General features: G+C 45.0%; 1 protein-coding gene across 1 annotated transcript in view; it reads right to left on the reverse strand.

Moving 5' to 3' along the window:
* SPATA17 (spermatogenesis associated 17) overlaps positions 1-21,959 on the reverse strand; it is a 114,056-nt gene that overhangs the window by 69,232 nt on the left and 22,865 nt on the right. The window contains exon 6 of the mRNA XM_056852798.1: positions 1,903-2,026. Coding sequence (XP_056708776.1) covers positions 1,903-2,026 — 124 coding nt within the window. The remainder of the gene's footprint in view (positions 1-1,902; positions 2,027-21,959) is intronic.

Raw genomic sequence — 21,959 nt, forward strand, 5'->3', positions numbered from 1 at the left:
GAAGTGCCAGTTCTTAAATTGCCAAGTAAGGTAGCTTCATTGAACACCTTAAACTTCACACTGGATGTGTATTATATGTATGTGTGTGTATTGCCAAAGGTATAAACTATCTAGTGTACCGTATATATTTGCGTATAAGCCGAGTTTTTCAGCCTGGGAGCAGGCAGGCCTCGCCGCCGCCCCCGCCGCCGCCACCGCCTCCCCCCCCCGCCGCCGGCCCGCTCGCCTTCCGCGGCCTGGGAGCGGCCAGCAGGGCCTGCCTGGGAGCAGGCAGGCCTCGCCGCCGCCCCCGCCGCCCCCCCCCCGCCACCGGCCCGCTCGCCTTCCGCGGCCTGGGAGCGGCCAGCGGGGCCTGCCTGGGAGCAGGCAGGCCTCGCTGCCGCCCCCCCCACCCCCCCCACTGGCCCGCGGCCCTTCCTGCGGCTGGGGACCAGCCAGCAGGGCCTGCCTGGGAGGCTGCCGGGCCCATGCCGCTTTCCGCCGCCAGGAGCCGGTCAGGTAAGCCTGCAGGGGGGGGAGGAGTTATAAGCCGACCCTCGGCTTATACGCGGGTGCCTAATTTTTCCCCATTTTTGGGGAGAAATTAGGCACCTCGGCTTATACGCGGGTCGGCTTATACACGGGTATATACGGTATGTTATGGTATGTATCTATGTTTGTAGATGGTTGCTGCAATCAGAAAGATTAAATATGTTTAATTCTAAATTAACCTCAGACTATTCTGTCCTGCCTGGGGCCAGTTTTGTATGCTCTTTACAATATTTTGAAGTAACTATGGTTATTAATTACAGTTTTAAAATAATATGAAGTCTTTTCCCAGAGAGAATATCTTCAATATACTCTTTCTAGAACTAGATGAATAATTCATTCTCAATAATATTCATTTACTAATTAGCCCTTCCTTCTGTTTCTTCACAAACAAACCCTGATTTTACTAAATTTACAATTAAAATAACTCATTTCCACTAATCGTTTCACTTTTCCATAATTAATTGCCATGCAGCTTATGTAAACAATCTCTAACATTGCTTATTCATGACTGATAAAGGGCTGATTTTTTTGGTTGCATAGTCACATGGTACTGTCCTTGATCCTTGATTGGTGGAAGAGTACTTGCTAAGCAGAGAGTGAGCCCAAGACTAACTAAAGTCTAATCATTAATAACAAATGCACTTTTTATGATTGAAATAATTTTGCCTGAATTTCTGATATGGATATTCATATAACCAGACACTCATTACAAGCAAACAAATAATTATTTGCTCTGATGATCACCAGTAGGGATTAAAGGGGGGAAACACCTGTCATATTGAAGATCTCTTCAGAATTCGAACAAGTATTCTCAGAACAGTATATACCCCAGTCAGAAAATATTCACAAGGAAAGTGTGTAAGAATGCAAACAAGGTAAATTTGCTGACTCAGGACGATTTCTGGAAAGTTTTAACAGATAACCAACTCCAAGTTACAACGTATTTTAAAACGTAGCATGGCATTCCAATTCCAGCCCAAGCATTAGCTCAATTAAAATGGAAAAAATGAACCCCCTCCTTGGCTTAATAACTTGTTAGTTCCTGACAAGGGAGACAACACAACAATAAACCAGTCAAAATGAGTTTTTAAAGTGAGGTTATGCCCTTCGTGTTGTGTTATCACAGTGGCAGATCAAACTGCTGACTGGGTCTCTTTCTGCCAGCCGTGCTGATGCGGCCTCTATGAAGCGGCTGTCACGCAGCAGTCATGGTACCTGCTCTCGCCTATAGAAAGGCACTAAATTGAACTCGAAGTAGTGTCTTTGAGATATCTTTTCAACAATTCATGTCCCATTCAGCCTGCTAGTTTATCTCTGTCAAGCGAGGGGCCCCAGTGGTTTGCATGAGCTGTCAGGAACAGGTACACCAACCTGCTGAGTGCTAAGGAGGTAATGCATCTTTCGGGCTTGGTAATCCTTTTTCTTCTCTTCCCTTTCAAGTGCTTGTTTCTCCTCTTCTTTCTCCTTCATCACGGCAAACTCTTCCAGTCCTCTCCTGCATCAAAACAGTTTAGCTGCTTACACGGCCAACATCAGAAAAGAAGCTTATATTCTTTAAAACAAAAAAAACCCTCTATTGTTGCCTAACATTCCTAGGGAATGATATGTTGGCACTGTTTACTGTTTTATAATAAACAATGCCAGGCGCTATTTAGTATTGGTTCTTGTAGGTTATCCGGGCTGTGTGACCGTGGTCTTGGTATTTTCTTTCCTGACGTTTCGCCAGCAGCTGTGGCAGGCACCTTCAGAGGAGCAATACTGAAGGACATTGTCTCTCAGTGTCAAGTGTGTAGGAAGAGTAATATATAGTCAGAAAGGGGTTGGGTTTGAGCTGAATCATTGTCCTGCAAAAAGTATCAAAGGTAATGTGCTATTTAGTACGTTTAACAATCAAGGCTGCTGCAATAATATTTGTTAAAAGATAAACATTAGACACTTTCTACGCTTGGAATACTGTGTACAGTTCTGGTCACCACACCTAAAAAAGGATATTGCAGAGATTGAGAAAGTGCAGAAAAGAGCAAACAAAATGATGAAGGGGCTAGAGCAACTGACCTATGAGGAATGGTTAAAACGCTTAGGGCTGTTTAGTTTAGATAGAAGGAAGTTAAGGGGAGATATGATAGAGGTCTATAAAGTTATGCATGTAGGTTTGCCAGGTCTCTCTTTGCCACCAGCAGGAGGTTTTGGGGGCAGAGCCTGAGGAGGGTGGGGTTTGGGGAGAGGAGGGACTTCAATGTCATATAGTCCAATTGCCAAAGTGGCCATTTTCTCCAGGTGAATTGATCTCTATCGGCTTGAGATCAGTTGTAATAGCAGGAGATCTCCTGCTAGTACCTGGAGGTTGGCAACCCTATATGCATGGTTTGGAGAGGGTGGACAGGGAGAAGCTTTTCTCCCTCTCTCATAATACCAGAACGTGGGGTCATCTGCTGGAGCTGGAGGGTAAGAGATTCAAAACAGATAAAAGGAAGTATTTCTTCACACAACACGTAGCTAAATTGTGGAACTCCCTGCCTCAGGATGTGGTGATGTCTGCCAACTTGGAAGGCTTTAATAGGGGAGTGGACATGTTCATGGAGGAACATGTTCATTTAACAAGCTCTGCTGGTTTGGGGTTTCATTCAACATGTGTTTGTACAAGTAAAGTGCCAGCCTTTTGAGAATGTGACGAGTGCTGACTGTGACAATATGCCTATAGGACCTATTAATATGTTGATCACATCAGCAGAAGAATACAACACAGCATTTAATACTCTAAGTATTACCACCTCCCCAAGGGAAAACTCAGAACAATCCAATCTGATATTTTATCACAAACGTTTACATCAGAAGATTCTAGCCTTGTTCACACGTTACAGTGAACACACGTACCTCTTACATGTACTTGTATGCATTTTTTTGTGAGAAGGAGCCAATGTGCGTTCAGTTTACAAATGAAACTAGGGACTAGTACACAAAATAAGGTAATGTCATATTTTTTTAAATTACAGGCTAGTTAGCTTAACGTCTGTTCCAGGTAAATTAATGGAAAGTATTATTAAAGATAGAATTGTCAAGCATATAGAAGGGCAAGCCCTGCTGAGCAAAACCCAACATGGCTTCTGTAAAGGTAGGTCCTGTCTCACTAACCTATTAGAGTTTTTTGAAAGTGTCAATAAGCATGCAGACAGGAATGAGCCGGTGGACATTGTGTATTTGGACTTCCAAAAGGCTTTTGACAAAGTCCCCCACCAAAGACTGCTAAGCAAACTTCATAGTCATGAGATAAGAGGACAAATCCTCTTATGGATTGAGAGCTGACTGAAAAATAGGAAACAGAGTAGGAATCAATGGTCAGATCTCACAATGGAGGGATGTGAGGAGTGGGGTCCCTCAGGGATCTGTGTTGGGACTGGTGCTTTTTAACCTGTTCATCAGTGACCTGGAGTTGGGGGGGGGGGGGAAACAGTGAGGTGGCCAAGAAAGACTAGAGCAACTGCCCTAAGAGGAGCGGATAAAACAGGGCTGTTTAGTTTGGAAAAAAGGCGGTTAAGGGGAGACATGATAGAGGTGTATAAAATTATGCATGGTATGGAGAGAGTGGTCAGGGAGAAGCTTTTCTCCCTCTCTCATACTACTAGTGCGCGGGGTCATCTGCTGAAGCAGGAAGGTGAGTCATTCGAAACAGATAAAAGGAATTATTTCTTCACACAACGCATAGTTAAATTGTGGAACTCCTTGCCCCAGGATGTGGTAATGGTTGCCAACTTGGAAGCCTTTAAGAGGAGAGTGGACATGTTCATGGAGGAGAGGGTTAGGGTTAGGGTTCATGGCTGCTAGTAAAAATGGATACTAGTCATGATGCATACCTATTCTCTCCAGGATCAGATGAGCATGCCTATTATATTAGGTGCTTTGGAAAGGCAGGACAATGCTGCTGCACTTGTCTTGTTTGTGGGCTTCCCAGAGGCACCTGGTTGGCCACTATGTGAACAGACTGCTGGACTTGATGGACCTGGGTCTGATCCACCATGGCCTTTTTTATGTTCTTACAGATCAAGTCCCTGTATACTACAAATAGCTTTCAAACAATTTTTAAAAACTTGCAGGATTTTTCTATTGTTGTACCTATTTTCCTATTAAATATTAATTTTATCAAAATAATTGAAACCTTAATTTTAAAATTTTCATAGATTGTGATTATATTGTACTATTGATAACAATGTATTACAGTCTCTCCCCCCCCCCATACACTTAGAGTAGAAGTTAGCTTGATTAACATTTGTTGTTATTGGTATTAAGAAACAGCTAATTTAAATTAACCTTGTATGTGAAAGACATAAATTTTGCTCAGTGATGTATGTAGATTTAATAAATGTTAATTAGGTATGTTCTGACCTTTTTCAGGGCATCTTACATAAAATATGGCATTAAAAGTAATTCAGTTCCTGTAGGGTAAATATTTATACTACCTCAACATATTCTATATCAATTAACTATCAGAGGGTACACTCCACATCCTATTGAAGTTAGTAACAAAACTCTCATTAATTTTAACGGGTTAAAACCTTAATTTAATTTAATTATATTATATATAATATAATATCCCAATGCATTATTGAAATGCACCTCCTAGAATGCACGGGGAGTACCTCGGAATTCATTCCCCAGGCTACCTAACCTGTGCCACATTGCACACATCTCTGTAGGTTGCTCCAACACAGTTGAGCAACTTTTAAGGGTGCAATCAGCTGCCATGGGAAGGTGGGTCCAGAACATACTCTTGTAGCTATGGAATACCATAATCAACCATTTGGATCCCAGCTAATGGTTCTGATTCATTCATCAAATCTGAAGGTGTTAACCTAAACTTTAGATATCACACCATCTTAGTAGGCTCCTGTGGACCATGATATGTGCTTTGCACCCAGCGCCATTTAATCTAAATAACTCTGCATAGAATTGCATTGTAACACTATAATATCTCCTGGTCTCCATTTCAAGAAAGCTGTAAACTTTTTAAGAGAAGAAGAGTTTTTTTTATACCACACTTTTTTCTACCTTTAAGGAGTATCAAAGCAGCTTACAATCATTTTCCCTTCTTCTCCCCACAACACACACCTTGTGAGGTAGGTGGGGCTGAGAGAGTTTGGAGAGAACTGTGACTGGCCCAAGATCACCCAGCAAGCTGCATGTGGAAGAGTGGGGATATCAACCCAGTTCACCATATTAGAGCTCATGTGGAGGAGGAGGGAATCAAACCCGGTTCTCCAGATTAGAGTCCGCTGCTCTTTACCACTATGCCATGCTGCCTTTTCCATCATGCCTTGAAAATTTTCTCTCTCCTAACCCACTATTTATATTTATTTATTTATAAAATATATACCCCACCTTTCTGCACTCATCAGGGCCACCAATGTAGCGAATAGATTAAAAACATATATAATAAAAACATATTTTAAACTATTAAAACCAAACAAAAACCCATCATTGTTGTACTTATTTTGAACACCCACACTGATGGAGAGCTCTGAACAACTTGAAAGCTTTCTCACTACTTTGTGCTAATTGGTTGAGTCCTATATAATATCTGTGGAAAATACTAGCAGAAATGGATATTTCCCATCTTTCTCTTCCCGCAGGAGCTACCTATGAGCCTTGAAATAGTAATACCAATGGTTGGGGAGCCTGCATTGGTGAAAAGCAATACAGCAAGGGCAGCTGCATAGAGGAGTAGCAGGTAAACAAAGTCATGCTACTTCACCACTTCTATCAGCAACACCTCTTGTTCCAATACAAATACTGCTGGAGGAACAGGCATGAGGGGGTGATTTCACTCACTTTCTGCTCTTAGCTGCTGCCACCTGTGTTGCATGTAGGTCCCTCTTCGCCATGGGTGGGAGATTTTTGGGCAGGGGAGGGACGTCAATGCCAGAGTCCAATTGCCAAAATGGCCATTTTCTCCAGGTGAACTGATCTCTATCAGCTGGAGATCAGTTGTTATAGCAGGAGATCTCCAGCTAGTAATTGGAGGTTGGAATGGGAACCCTAGTTGTATGGCTTTTCATTCTATTGCATGTTGGAGCCATTCAGACAACCATGAGAACCACTGCAAAAAGGACCACAGGGTCGCTTTCACACATGCTGAATAATGCACTTTCAATTCACTTTCAATGTACTTTGCAGCTGGTTGTTACTGTGTGAAATGGCAAAATCCACTTGCAAACTATCATTAAAGTGCATTGAAAGTGGACTGAAAGTGCATTATTCATTACGTGTGAAAGCGCCCCTGGTCATCTTAACCCATTTGCACCCCACTGCAATTCTAGATATGTTCAATATTATAATGGAGCACATCTTCTTTAGAAAATGTAATGTGGCAAGTTGTACCATAGATGCAAACAAAACTCTGTTCCAAAATTTGCATACTATGCTCTTCTTTATTCCTTACAAAATAATAATCCATGGCACGTAGTAAAGTGTTAAAATGTTAAGTAAATCACACAAGTTTTTCTTTGAAATGTACAAGGCAAAAGCAGAACAAAAAATAAATTAAAGATAGGAGAAGACGTATGGTTCTGTTTCAATCCCTAGGAAAAAAATTTTTTGTTGCCGTTTACTGTTAAAGGCTTCTAATACAATATTTCATACAAGGTTACTTATGAAACATACTGACGTTTAAAAATCACCATGCTGTGCTTTTGCAGCAGTGTAATTTTTCCCCCAACATAAGATTAAATTGCAAAATAAATGAATTACTTAGAGTGGCATGGCCCCCATTTTGCCACACTTCTCTTGAAAATTGCTTATTAATATGAAAAAAAGAAGTTGGAGGAAATAACCTGTTTTGCTTTATGCATAAGTGTTGGGGACGCCTCCGAGCCTGAAGACCTGGACTTTGCTGAGCATTTCAGATTGTGTTGGCAAGCTGATACACTGACCTTGCTGACCTGCATCTCAAGGCTATTATTAATCGCTAAGTAACCTGGTAAAGCCAAACAAATTTGTTTCCATTGAAAGGATCTCTATCTGTGTCTGGGAATTTGCGCCCTACCACATAAACCTCATTAACTGTGTCCACTTTTGACAAAGAACAAGGAGTCGGGAGAGAATGGTGACCTTTCTTTGTCCTTAAGGTGCATATCTGAGAGCCTTGAAATGTGAGTAAATAAGCATTTTTTTTACAGTGAACTATTAAACATAAAAAAACATACATTGTCAGGATCCTTTTAAGCAATTGCATCACTGCTGCACACATAACAAGTAAATGTTCTTTCAGATTCATCTGGCCAGTCTCAGTATCACTGAAAGTAGCTAAAAATGCCTAGAAATTCATGCTTATAACTTCATTTTCTTCTGCTTTTCCAATACAACAGTAACAGTGTAGACTGTCGAAAAATGAACATGTACAGATCATCACTGAATACCGATACAGATAAATATTTGCATTTAATTACAGATTTATTTATAATTATATCTAAAATAATTCTTCTTCTTTACTAGTGCTGACTACAATTATTTAGAATGGATGATTCTGTGCCACAATTTGGGAAAATTAAATGCTATTTAGGTCATTTGTTGAAATGGGACATCTTGCAACCTAATTTTACTGTACTCTGTTATTTCAACACAATCATTGTTTGTACAGCAACTCTTATCATTCTTCATTAATATCAGATGCTAGTCCAGAAGCTAGGGTTGCCAGGTCCCTCTTTGCAACCGGTGGGAGATTTTGGGGGCAGAGCCTGAAGAGGGAGGGGAGGGACTTCCATGCCATAGAGTTCAATTGCCAAAGCGGCCATTTTTCTCCAGGTGATCTGATCTCTATCAACTGGAGATCAGTTGAATTAGCAGAAGATCTCCTGCTACTACCTGGCAGTTGGCAACCCTACCAGAAGCCCTTTTTCCTTACATTGATTGCCAAAGTTTTAAAACCCCATTTCTAATAGTTTGTAAAAATATTGTTGAAGGCTTTCACGGTCAGAGTTCATTGGTTCTTGTAGGTTATCCGGGCTGTGTGACCGTGGTCTTGGTATTTTCTTTCCTGACGTTTCGCCAGCAGCTGTGGAAGGAATCTTCAGAGGAGTAACACTGAAGGACAGTGTCTCTCAGTGTCAAGTGTGTAGGAAGAGTAATATATATACTTTTTGCAGGACAATGATTCAGCTCAACCCCCCCCTTTCTGACTATATATTACTCTTCCTACACACTTGACACTGAGAGACACTGTCCTTCAGTGTTACTCCTCTGAAGATGCCTGCCACAGCTGCTGGCGAAACATCAAGAAAGAAAATACCAAGACCACGGTCACACAGCCCGGATAACCTACAAGAATCTAATAGTTTGTATTTGTTTCTTACATTATATTACTTCTGGTACATCTTAAGCAAAACTTTGTAATACTTCAATGCTAGATTGACAGACCAAGAAAAAGATAACATAGTGTATTCCGTTGAACCAATAAGATGCCTATGGCTATCTTATATAACTTTTGACTTAGTTCCGCAAAGATGATCAACTAGATTTAATGAATCACAATTACTACTATAATTTGAAAGTAGAAATGCATCATACTATAGAACAGTGGTTCCCAAACTTTTCAGGCCACCGCCCCCTTGGTCCCACAAACTCAACCCCAGCGCCCCCTACCCTACCCTATAAAAAGCATTATTCAAAATAGGGGTTTGCACGACTCACTAAAGAAGATAATATTAAAATTTCAAAACAGTAACAATTAATTGCACGTCTATTCAAAATCAAATTAAAACTTTTTAGTTGAAATTTATTCAACAAAACTGATGATCCAGTGGTACCAGCTCTTCAAAGTCTGGGGGGGGTGGGAAATTCTGATGTGTGTGTTAAGGCCGTCAAGTCGCTTCCGACTCATGGCGACCCTATGAATGAAAGTCCTCCAAAATGTCCTATCTTTGACAGCCTTGCTCAGATCTTGCAAATTGAAGGCTGTGGCTTCCTTTATTGAGTCAATCCATCTCTTGTTGGGTCTTCCTTTTTTCCTGCTGCCCTCAACTTTTCCTAGCATAATTCACATAATTCATTCTAGCTGTATCTGAAGAAGTGAGCTGTGGCTCAACGAAAGCTCATACCCTACCAGAAAATATTTTTGTTAGTCTTTAAGGTGCTACTGGACTCTTGCCCTTTTTCCTAGCATGACTGTCTTTTCCAGTGACTCTTGTCGTCTCATGACGTGACCAAAATATGACAGCCTCAGTTTAGTCATTTTAGCTTCTAGGGTCAGTTCAGGCTTGATTTGATCTATAACCCACTGATTTGTTTTTGTTTTTTTGGCAGTCCACGGAATCCGTAACACTCTCTTCCAACACCACATTTCAAAGGAATCTATTTTCTTCCTATCAGCTTTCTTCACTGTCCAGCTTTCACACCCATACATAGTAATAGGGAATATGATGGCACGAATTAATCTAGTCTTGGTGGCCAGTGACACATCCTTACACTTCAAAATCTTTTCTAGGTCCTTCATGGCTGCCCTTCCCAGTCTCAATCTCCTTCTGATTTCTTGGCTGCAGTCTCCTTTTTGGTTGATGGTGGATACAAGGAATAGAAAGTCTTGAACCATTTCAATTTCCTCATTGTCAACCTTAAAGTTGTGTAATTCTCCTGTAGTCATTACTTGTGTTTTCTTGATGTTCAGCTGTAGTCCTGCTTTGGCACTTTCTCTTTTAACTTTCTCTTTTTAAATTCTGATAGTTTCCGCCAAATTTGCAAGCATGGTGCCATAGCTGGATCTATTGTAAATTAGTGAACCGGCATACACCACAATTATTTGAACTCAGGATCTCCCTGACAGTATTATAGCCATACCTGGGCAACAATTAAAGAGAGGATGAAACAAACACACTTTACTGCTCCTAAGGACAGACTCGTTTTAACATGTACTGAAATCATTGGATTGGATCCTACAAGTTTTTCCATTCAGGCACATCTAATTCCCCCTCTTACTCAGGTCCTCATAACACAAGACCTTTGTACATACAAGTCCCGTGATCCCCATAAGAGCATTTTTGGTAGTCCTTTTTTCCTCTCGCACAAAAGGTGGTTGGAGCCAACTCTTTCCCCCCCTTCTCTGTTTTGTGAAAGAGGAACCAAAGATGTTATTTGACCATTAATTAAGGCATTGATATCTCTTCTGACTCTGAGGCAAAACCTTTCTCATGCTGAACTAAAACCCCAATAAACCTCTAAAATATTATTTTATAATCTTGCCTTATATAAAAACCACCTAAAATTATATTTCTACCCAAAAGAGATAAAGATCTCCAGCCAATTGTAATAGCAATTATTTAAAAAACTTAAGGTAGTAGATTTCATGTGCCCCTTTAAAACCAAGTCAATATGGGATACCAATCTTGTCTGGTGAAAATGACCCCTCTCTTCTTCTCTGTCATTATTCTGAAAGATTCTCTAACAAATGCTTAAAGGATACTCTGGCTATATATTAATCTGTATGAAGAAGGCCCGCCTCCTACTTGTATCAAGTACTCTATGTGGAGGATTCGACTTGTTTGGTGTTCTGTGATAAAAGAAATACGTAATGCTGTCAATGAATAATTTCTGCACATGCTTCTTCTAGAAAAAATGTGCAAAAATGCCAGGATGAAATTATACTGGAAAGTAAATATATACACTTCTGACTGTGATCCCAAATGCCTCCCCAACAGAGAAGAGATCATAAAAGTTTGAATGTTGGAAAACCAGGAACAGAATCTTTTTAATGATAAACTGCCATAATAATTTAATTCCTTTCACTTGTTAAATACATTCATATTTTAGAAGTAATGCACTTAGGAATACTTGTCACCATGTTTCAACTAAGATTACATGCAACCAACGTCTGAGGCAGTGGATTTTTCACTTTTGTTTAGGTATTAAAAATAAAACTCATTCATGTGCCAAGATAACTTATTATTATTCTGAGTTTTCATTATGCAGTATATAGTGGCATTGGCTCCAGATATGAGATGCAAATTTGGTTGACAGTGCTCCTTCTGTTTCTAGAAAGGTTAAAAATACATATATAATATTATTCCTAGCACCTGGTAAAGATATATAAATGATGACTGCAGCAGTATAATGATAGTAATGGTAATGCACAGAATACTCCAATTTTACAGATTCACACTGACATACTTTTACTGAACTTTATCAAAACACTGTGTTTTGTTGCACTTTAACAAGAATTTTGTGATCTTACGACTGGATTTAGTATTAAGCATTTTAGAAAATCAATATATACTAGCATGTATCCTTCTGCCTCCTGCTGCAAACCACTGAGCCCCTTGAAATTTTTTTCCTGGGGTCAGCAGATTCTCAAGAACAGCATCAGGGCAAAGTGGGGGTCTGCAGCCGGGAGGGGATTAGTGGAAATCACCTCCCCCTTTTCTGTGTACAGAAATGCTGTTCCTTCGGAGGAACAGCAAGGTTGGCTACATACCAGTATAATTTGCCTGGGAAAGAAAGACTACTAAGTTATTGTGATTCAAAGTGTCCTAGCTCCCAAATAATGCAATCCTCACAATATAGGTAACAGGTAGGTTTAGCATAAAAGACCTTAACTATTTCCTTCCTAGAAGATCATTCTGTCTTCATCAGACAAAGAATATGGAATTGTAACTGCAATTATGAGGTCAACTGAATAGTACTACAACATATCTCTGTTTATAAAATGAGGCAGTGTGAAACCTGATTAGTTGTAATAGCAGGAGATCTCCAGCTAGTACCAGGAGGTTGGTACTACCCTACCTTGCCCAGAAGACTCACCACAAATGGGTTTTCAAAATTCTTACTGATTTTACACATTTTTTATTAATCTGTCTCTAGAACCTAGTAATTCTGTTCTGTGAATTTGTAAGGTTCACAAAGCTGTATAAAGCACAAGAGACAGAAAAACCATATATTTCCCAATGCAGCAGAGTTCAAAACCACCACACAGACAGAACTATGCTTTAATACACTATGATACAGCTAAAAAGTACAGAAAACATTCTGTTGTGAGAAAAAAATATGAAAATACCAAAGCATAATCTGTTCTTACAGCTGAGGGAGCTAAGCCATTTATGGACAAGTGAACATAAGGCTTCAATGGGAGATATTGTTTTTAGGTAGCATTAACTATGGGGAAGGCTTGGGGTGTTTGGGATTGGGAATGGATGAAGTTTATTCATTTGTTGTATTTCTGCTTTTGTAGTTCCCAGGAGATATTTTACCCAAGCTCTGGTCAGAACCAATTATCTTCACAAGAAAGCTGTATCACATGCCTTTAGAATACCTTGGGTCCAGGGTAAATATATTTTAGATCAGGGGTGGAGAACGTCAGTCCCGGGGGCCATTTAAGGCCCGCGAAATCATTTGGCCTGGCCCTTCATGGGTCCTGGCAGATCTCTAGCTCAGAAGGATCTAATACTGGTGATCCACCCCCTCCCACGGACAGGAATAGCCTCTGTTCAAGGCGGATGTGAGTTTGTCTTGCTGAGAAGAAGAGTCCTTAGCTATGGAGCTGCTAGGACCACCCAAGAAACTGTGTTAACCCTTTCCCACCTGGGCCATGGAGAAACATATTCCCTCTGTACTACAAGAGGGCTGGGGGTGGAAGTGCGACAATGGAGGGGTTAAAGGAGGCAGGGCCAGAATGTGCGGGGGGGGGGTGTTCTTAGCCAGTGTGTCCTCATTTCACCCGGCAGGCGGAGGTAGCAGGAGCCGGCTGTAGAATCCGGCCCTGACCATGCGGAGCAGGAGCAACTCCGGTGTGTGGCTGGATGGCTATGCCCGGCTGGTGCAACAGACCATCCTGTGCCACCAGGTGGGCGAGTGCACCACTGGTTGGATACCTGCCTGCTTGGGGCTGGTCAGCTAATTTTTAAGTTGATAATTTTGTATGGCCCGCAAATAATGTTATAAATATCCAAATGGCCCTTGGCAGAAAAAAGGTTCCCCACCCGTTTTAGATTAACAGAATGTTAGGGAAGATTTCCAAATCCTAAACAACTGAGGAAACCTGGAACCACAAACATTTTCCCCGCTTAGATGTGCATCCCATTACTATCAGAGACCATACATAACATACAAGAGAGATCCTAATCTCTCACAGGTTGTATCTGGTCATTTTATTCTGGCTTTTGCCGTAAATAAATTTATTCGTTCATTCATTCATACATAACATGATAGACAATAATGGCCTCCAGAGACATCATAATGGTAAATTTCACATGTATAATTCATGGAGATTATTGTTTTATTTGTTCAACGTATTCCCTCCTTCTTAATTTCCCTCTGTTGTCCATGTGTCTTCTCCCAAACTGCTGTCCTTTTCCTTCAGTATTATTTCATAATCTCATTTACTGCTCCAACTTCTATCCCTTCTACTCCTTTGCCCTGTTGCCTACCAATGCGTTTCCTGGTGCCCACTTCCTTTTTCCCTGAAGAAAAAAGTCATTCCTGAGTTTCCTGCATCTCAGAACAGACCAGGAGACTTCATTTTTACGTCTACAGAGAGCACCCATTCAGAAAACAACTGCCTCCGTCATAGGATAGGATTGCCAGCTTCAGGTTGGGAAATACCTGGAGATTTTGGGGGTGGAGCCTGAGGAGGGCAGAGTTTGGAGAGGGTAGGGGCTTCAATGCCATAGAGTCCAATTGCTAAAGCAGCCATTTTCTCCAGGGGAACTGATCTCTGTTGCCTGGAGATCAGTTATAATAGCGTGAGATCTCCAGCCAACCCTTGGAGGTTGGCAACCCTAATCTTAGGATGATGATTGGGTTGGAAACTTCCAACATTTTGGTGATTGGACCCAATGCTCATGGCAGCCATTTTGTGGTTACACATGCCCCATGATTGTAACCATTTTGTGGTGATGCCTACTACTGTCAGCCCTTGGCCCACAGAACCAGAAATCACCACAAAGTCGTATAGAGTCCAAACAGATGGATTTTACTGATCAAATAGGCATACAGTGCAAACGAATAAAATGACAGCTATGAAAGGCTCACTAGCTGGGAGATATTATAAGGCAGGAAAGGCGGGAGATTACACGCAGGAATACAGTTTCCCAGGAGCTGAGTTCCCAGGCTTAGGCTTAGGCATGCGACCTTGGGGGGCAGACAATACAGCACAGAGACAGAGGCAATAACGAAACCGAGATAGCAGCCTGACATTCTGCTCCCCTCAAGGCCCCCTCCCAGTTCGCAAGGGGGCTGGCCTGTTCGGGTAAGCAATGTGAAAGGCGTCGACGAGGTCGGGGGCGGAGACATCCCGTGCGCGCACCCATTCGTCATAGGCAGGGGGGAAATGTTTCCAACGAACTAGATACTGGAGAGTACCATGGTGAATACGGGAGTCAAGGATCTTGGAGACTTCGAAGTGTTCTTCCCCCCCCACCATGATGGGTTGCGCAGGCGGTGGGTCCGGATGCCACCGTGGAGAAGCAACATGGGGTTTGAGGAGGCTTATGTGGAAAACAGGATGCACACGCCTCAAAGATTTGGGGAGAGCCAGTTCCACTGTGACAGGGTTTATGACCCGAGTAATGGGGAAAGGGCCAATGAATTTGGCGCTGAGTTTATGGCACGGTTGGGTGGACCGGAGGTTTTTGGTGGAAAGGTAAACCAAAGCACCCACTTGCAGATCACCCCCGGGGGAGCGATGTTTGTCAGCTTGCGCTTTGTATTTACGTTTGGCCCGGTCAAGGTTGCTAACGAGCCAGGGCCAAGTGGTACGGAGGGCGTGTGCCCAGGAGGCAATGTCGGGGTTCCCCTCCCCCTCTACATCATCTGTAGGAACGATGGGACTGAAATCTTGTCCATACACAGCGAAAAACGGGCTAAAACCTGTGGATTGATGCATGGCATTATTGTAGGCATATTCTGCTAAAGGTAACAGTTCTACCCAGTTATCCTGGTGGTAGTTAACATAACAACGCAAATAACATTCGAGTACAGCATTGACACGTTCAGTTTGACCATCAGTTTGAGGATGGTATGCACTAGACATTCCCTGTTCCACCCCCACCAACTTGAGGAAAGCTTTCCAAAATTTAGAAACGAAACCACTTCCGCGGTCACAAATTATTTTACGCGGAAACGAATGTAAACGAAATATATGCGTTACGAAGAGGCGGGCCAGTTTCTGAGCAGAGGGGATCCCTGCACATGGAATCAAATGTATTTGCTTAGAAAACAAATCAGTAACAACCCACAACACAGTTTTACCCCCACTGAGAGGGAGATCAGTCATGAAGTCCATAGCAATCACTTCCCAAGGTCTGCTGGGCGTTTCAAGAGGTTGTAGCAATCCCGGGGGTTTGCCCTGCGATCGTTTCGCAGCGGCACAAACGGGACAGCTGCGGATGAAGGAGTCAATGTCGGAACGCATTCCCCCCCACCAGAACTGTCTGCGCAATAAGTGAAGGGTCTTCAGAAACCCAAAGTGCCCAGCTGTTTTGGCTCCATGAGCTAAATGTAAAACGTCCTTCCGGAGAGCTTTGGGTACATACAATTTTGAGTCTTTGTACCAGGACCCCCCTTGTTCCAAAACACCAGGAGGTAGGGTATGAGCGGAACGTTCTAAAAGGCACTGGTCCCGAAGGACCGTTAAAAAGGATTCGGAGATGGGGAGCTTGGAGGGAGCCCCCCCGTCGGTCCCGGAGATTTGAGAAATAGTTATAGGGTTAGTGCTTACGTGCGGCGGCGCGCAGACTGCAGGCGGCTGAGCGGTCGGAGGGGTAGGAGGGGCGGGAACTCCGGTCTGTTGCGGTGGCGGCTGGGCAGCCGGTTGGGCTGGCGGAGCTTGCGAGTTAGGGAAGGTGTGTTGATGCTGGGATCGGGTTTGCACAGCCAGCATAGGTAGGGCCCCACGTTGCATAGGGGTGAACAGAGAGTTGGTGGGTCTTTCGAGTTTTACCGGATATTGTGGTAAACGGGAGAGGGCATCCGCGAGAACGTTCTGCTTCCCAGGGACGTGCTTCAGGGTGAAACGGAACTGAGCAAAGAACTCCGCCCACCGTTGTTGTTTCGCCGATAGTTTATGGGACCCCGTGAGGGCAGCTAGATTTTTGTGATCGGTCCAAACTTCAAAGGGTACTTTAGACCCTTCCAAGAATTGCCGCCATAAAGTCAGTGCATGATGAACTGCAGAGGCCTCTTTCTCCCAGATGGGCCAGTTTAATTGAGCGTGCGCAAATTTTTTTGAAAAGTAAGCGCAAGGGTGAAGAAGACCGTCCGGTCCTTGTTGGAGGAGAGCCCCTCCCATGGCTACATCGGAAGCATCGACTTGTACAATGAACATTTGATTTGGGTCTGGGTGCCGTAGCACCGGCTCCGAAGTGAAGAGGCGTTTGAGGGCCAGAAAGGCGGCTTGGCATTGCTCAGTCCATAGGATTTTTGCGGAGGGCAAGGCAGCCGAGCTTACTTTTCCCTTAGTTTTCAGTAGGTCCGTAATGGGTAGAGCCACTTGGGCGAAGTTAGGGATGAATCCCCGATAGAAGTTTGCAAATCCCAGAAATTGCTGTACTTGCTTACGGTTGGTGGGGGGAGTCCAATCGAGGACGGCTTGGACTTTGGCGGGGTCCATGCGAAGACCTTGGTGGGAGATGATGTATCCCAAAAACGTGAGTTTGCTTTGGTGAAATTCACACTTAGCTAGTTTAGCGAACAGTTGATGGTTACGCAGGCGTTGTAGAACTTCTCTGACCAGAGTCACATGCTCGTCCATAGTTTTCGAATAAATGAGAATGTCATCTAAGTAGACCACCACCCCACGATATAGAAGGTCATGTAGGATTTCATTGATGAGTTGCATGAAGACCCCCGGGGCCCCTTTTAATCCGAACGGCATTACAAGGAATTCATACATTCCGAAACAGCTAGAGAAGGCAGTGAGGTGTTCATCTCCTTCGCGGATACGGACTCGGTAGTAGGCTTCCACCAAGTCTAATTTAGAGAATACACGGCCTTCCTGTAATTGTCCCAAAATATCCGATATTAATGGGATGGGATAGGCGTTGGTCTGGGTAACCGCATTGAGCTTTCTGAAGTCAATGCACAGGCGAAGGTCGCCCTCTTTTTTCCGGACGAAAAACGCGGGGGCCGAGTTTGGGGCATTCGAAGGGCGAATGAACCCTCTGGCGAGGTTTTTGTCCAAAAAGTCCCGGAGGACAGTGCGCTCGGAAGCGCTCATAGGGTAAATCTTACTTTTGGTTAATGTGCAGTCCTTTACTACTTCAATCGCACAGTCTGAGGCCCGGTGGGGGGGTAAGGCATCACATTCCTTAAGGTCGAAGACATCTTCAAAGTCCCGGTATACAGCGGGTAGAGCCGGTGGTACTGGAGCAGTAGAGGTTAACGCTGGAACGGGCGGAAATGGCAGAGCAAAGTTTTGCCGATGCTGGTCGCAGGTGGGACTAGCGAAAGAAATAGTGTTTGTTTCCCAATCAATACTGGGACTATGTCCTTTAATCCAGTTAATTCCCAAGACCACGTCAAATCGGATAGGGGCTATAGTGAAGTCTATTTGTTCCCAGTGGGAACCAATTCCCATTGCCACCCCTATGGTGCGATGATCAACTGGACCCCCCTGGAATTGGCTCCCGTCCATTTGAGCAAATTGGACGGGGGCGGGTAAAGCCTCTGAGTCGGCTCTGAGGGCAGCAAACGTGGCTTCGTTTATGAGAGTGCGACAGCAACCGGAGTCAATTAGTGCTTTGACGGGGATTTGTGGACCTCCGTTAAGTTGTTGTAAAACTGCATCTACGTAGACGGTGGAGTCCACTTCTTTGATTTTGGTAGGAGCATTCGGTTTGATAGGACGATCCTGAGAGGTCTGTGGAGATGCTCCATTCACCACAGACCGGAGCCGTTTTTTGACAAGTCGAGGGGAGATTCCAGGTTTAAGGCTGGAGAAATCCAAGGGTTTTCCTCATCCGAAGAGGGAAAGCTGTCCCCCAATGGGGCACTTGTAATCCGAGACCCGGCGGGGTCGTTGGAAGCAGGCAGGGAGGCTGGGTCCCCGGCATGGAGTGCAGAGGGTGTGGGCCTTCCCGGAGCTGCGCTGCGGGTGGCCGCGGTGCCTCTGCGTGGTGGACGACCTCGGGCGCGGGTTGTCGTGCTGGGACGAAATAATTCCTGGCGGCGTGGGCAAACGGCTGCAAAGTGGCCCATTTCTCCGCATGTAAGACAGGCACCCCTCTGAAATCGGGCTTCACGTTCCTGGAGCGGACGTGGGGGATTTCGCGGGACGAGCAGTGGTGCCTTGGGTTGAGGCTTTTGGGTGCCCTTCTCCTTGTGCTTTTGACGGACGAGAGAAATAAAGCGGCGGCGGCTTTCCACTTCCTCGGCTAATAGGATCCAGCCTTCGAGGGTATCGGGATCGCCCCGCATGTAAGACCAGTTCAGAATGTCAGGATGCAAGGCTTCCCTGAAATGATGGATTAGGGTGGTCTCGGGCCAACCTACAATTTTACTTGCCAGTCGTTGAAATTCATCGGCAAATTCCCGAACTGTAGCAGAGCCTTGTTTTAATTGTAAAAGTTCCGTTTTGGCTCTTTCTCCCAGGAAGGGGTCCTCAAACCTCCTTCTCAGGGCAGTCATGAAGTTGTTGAGGGAACGAATCGCACGAGAGCGGGTGTCAAACTGGAGGACCATCCAGTCAGCCGCTTTGCCTGTCAGGAGGGAAGCTACGTACCGCACCCGGCTATCTTCCGTGGGGAAAAGTTGACCTTGTTCTCGCATATAACTGTCCACTTGATGCAAGAAACAAGGCAAAGTCTCAAGAGATCCGTCATACGTAGTCCTCAATTTGAGTTGCTTCCAAGGGCCGGGCGCGGGCTGACCCGGTTGCACGGGTGGTCCGGGCGGAGGAGCAACAGGAGCTCCAGGAGGCAAGGGTGGAGCAGGCACATTAGCAGGTGGTTGCACGGGTGGTCGGAGCGGAGGAGCAACAGGAGCTCCAGGAGGTAAGGGTGGAGCAGGCACATTAGCGGGTGGTTGTACGGGTACCGCCTGACCCGGTATCGGAACGGGCTGTCTCTGAGCTATCAGGGTTTGTTGTAATTGCCTGTTCTCGTGAAGCATAAGTTCCATTACTTCTTGGAGTTGATCCACACGGTCGGAGAGCTCCCGATTCTGGGCTCGTAAAAGATGAACCTCCTCACTTGGGCCCCCAGTAAGATGAGGCTTACTGGTTCGGAAGCTCGTGGCCCATTGAGAGCTATCCCCATATAAATCCTCGTCTTCAGACTCATCTGAGTCTCGACGTCGGTCAGCCAAACGGCGTGCGCGTTGGGTCGCACGCGACGGGACAAACGCCGGGGAAAAGGTTAGACCTGATAGTCCCAGTACATAGTCCTTGGGGCGCGTGTCCACGTTCGCCTGATTCCTTGCTGCAGCCGCCCTGGCTGCTTCCGCCGCCTCTCTCTCTCTTGCGACCCTAGCCGCTTCGGCGGCTTGCTGATCCGCAAGAACTTTGGCGTTCTCAAGTCTTAGGGCAGCCTCTGCCGTAATGCGCGGCAAAAGTTCTGTCTCGAGGAGCAAGAGTATGGGGTCAGGTTCCCCGCCCAGCAGAGGTTGTACTCGAACCGCCAGTGCGGATGCCTCGGCTCCAAACGTCGGGGTCAAAACTTGAGCCAAGGTGGCTACCGGGGTGTCCTTTGTACATTCCACAAGGAGAAGAGCGGTGCTAATAGCGACTCGCTTGGCCTCAGCCTGGCAGCTGGCCGCATCCGGGATCAGGGAAAAACCCTCCGGTGGGGCTCCCGCCATGGTAGAAAGAGTTTGTCGAGAAATAAGATTATCCAGAAGTCCAGTTAATATTTGTAAATCCTCAGTCGCCAATCGGGCATCGTCCAGTAATTGATCCAAGTCCTGAAGATCTAAACGAGCATCAGTATCCTCCGATGTTAACATCCAGAGACGTCCTGTAAGAGATTGCCACTGCGCGTGTACCAGTCCCCTCAAGCGGCAAACCTCTCGGTTCGTCCGGAAAAGTTCAGCGATTAAGTCCTGTAACAGAGTAGGGTCCTCTGAGAAGGGCTCCAGGGTAGTAGATCACCTGGAGAGCTGCACAGCTCCCATCCAAGTGGCAGGCGAACCCCCCTGGGCTCCAGCCTGGCTAGGAGAACGGTGAAGATGTAGGATAGCTGTCATAATGTCAGCCCTTGGCCCACAGAACCAGAAATCACCACAAAGTCGTATAGAGTCCAAACAGATGGATTTTACTGATCAAATAGGCATACAGTGCAAACGAATAAAATGACAGCTATGAAAGGCTCACTAGCTGGGAGATATTATAAGGCAGGAAAGGCGGGAGATTACACGCAGGAATACAGTTTCCCAGGAGCTGAGTTCCCAGGCTTAGGCTTAGGCATGCGACCTTGGGGGGCAGACAATACAGCACAGAGACAGAGGCAATAACGAAACCGAGATAGCAGCCTGACAACTACCTAGTCTCAAAATTCCTAAGGTACCCACAGGCTTAACAAGGTGATCCCTGCTGCTCAAGATCAGTCAATTTCTACCTACAGGGATCTACTAATATAAATAAACAGGAGTCTTATGGTACCTTAAAGGTTTAACCATTCTCCCCCAGCAGACAGAAGTGGGCTCTAGCCCAAAAAGTTTATGCTGGAATAAAATTTTGGTAATCTTTAATGTGCCATATGGATCCTGTTCATTTTTTGCTGTGACAAACTACACAGCTATCTCTCTGGAATTATCACGGAAGTCACCAGCATGCACTTTTAATGACAAAAAGCATTATTTTAAAACAGTGATTACAAAGCAATATATGTAACTACATACACTTTTTTAATCACCAGCTAAAATGATTGCATCTAAAACTACAGGTAATGCCTATGAAAGCATTAAAGTTACAGAACTATTAATATTAACAGAGAAAATTCTCTCCCTCTACCCAGTTAAGATTTTTCTCTGCATATCAGGTTTATTTCCAGTCTCAGAGCTTGGCTTCTTTACCCTAGGCCAGGGGTAGGCAAACTGCGGCTCAAGAGCCGTATGCGGCTCTTTGGCCCCTTGAGTGCGGCTCTGGGCTGCAGGATCGCGGCTGCCCACCCGAGAGAAGCCACCTTCCCCGGGCGTGGAGAGCGCGGGGGGCTGGTTTCCTTCGGCGGAGGATCGGGGCTGCACGTCACGGCGGAGGAGAGCCTGGCGTCCCTTCCCTGCCCTGGCACGCAGAAGTCCCGTAAAAGTTCTCCGCTTTCCACCAGCCCAGAGCCGCTGCCGCCGCGCCTAGGGAGGGGGCGGATCTTTGAAACATGCTGGCCCGAGCACCGGGGAGAAGGAGGGAGGCCCCCATGCAGCACACACACACCCTCCCCTGCCTTCCTCACCTGCAAGCTCCAGTGTGTCGCCCTCGTGGCCTGCCCTTTCCTTCCGCCACTGGAGAACGCCAGCGAGAGGGGAGG

The sequence above is a fragment of the Euleptes europaea genome, chromosome 7, assembly GCF_029931775.1.
Source record: "Euleptes europaea isolate rEulEur1 chromosome 7, rEulEur1.hap1, whole genome shotgun sequence".
NCBI classification, from domain to species: domain Eukaryota; kingdom Metazoa; phylum Chordata; class Lepidosauria; order Squamata; family Sphaerodactylidae; genus Euleptes; species Euleptes europaea.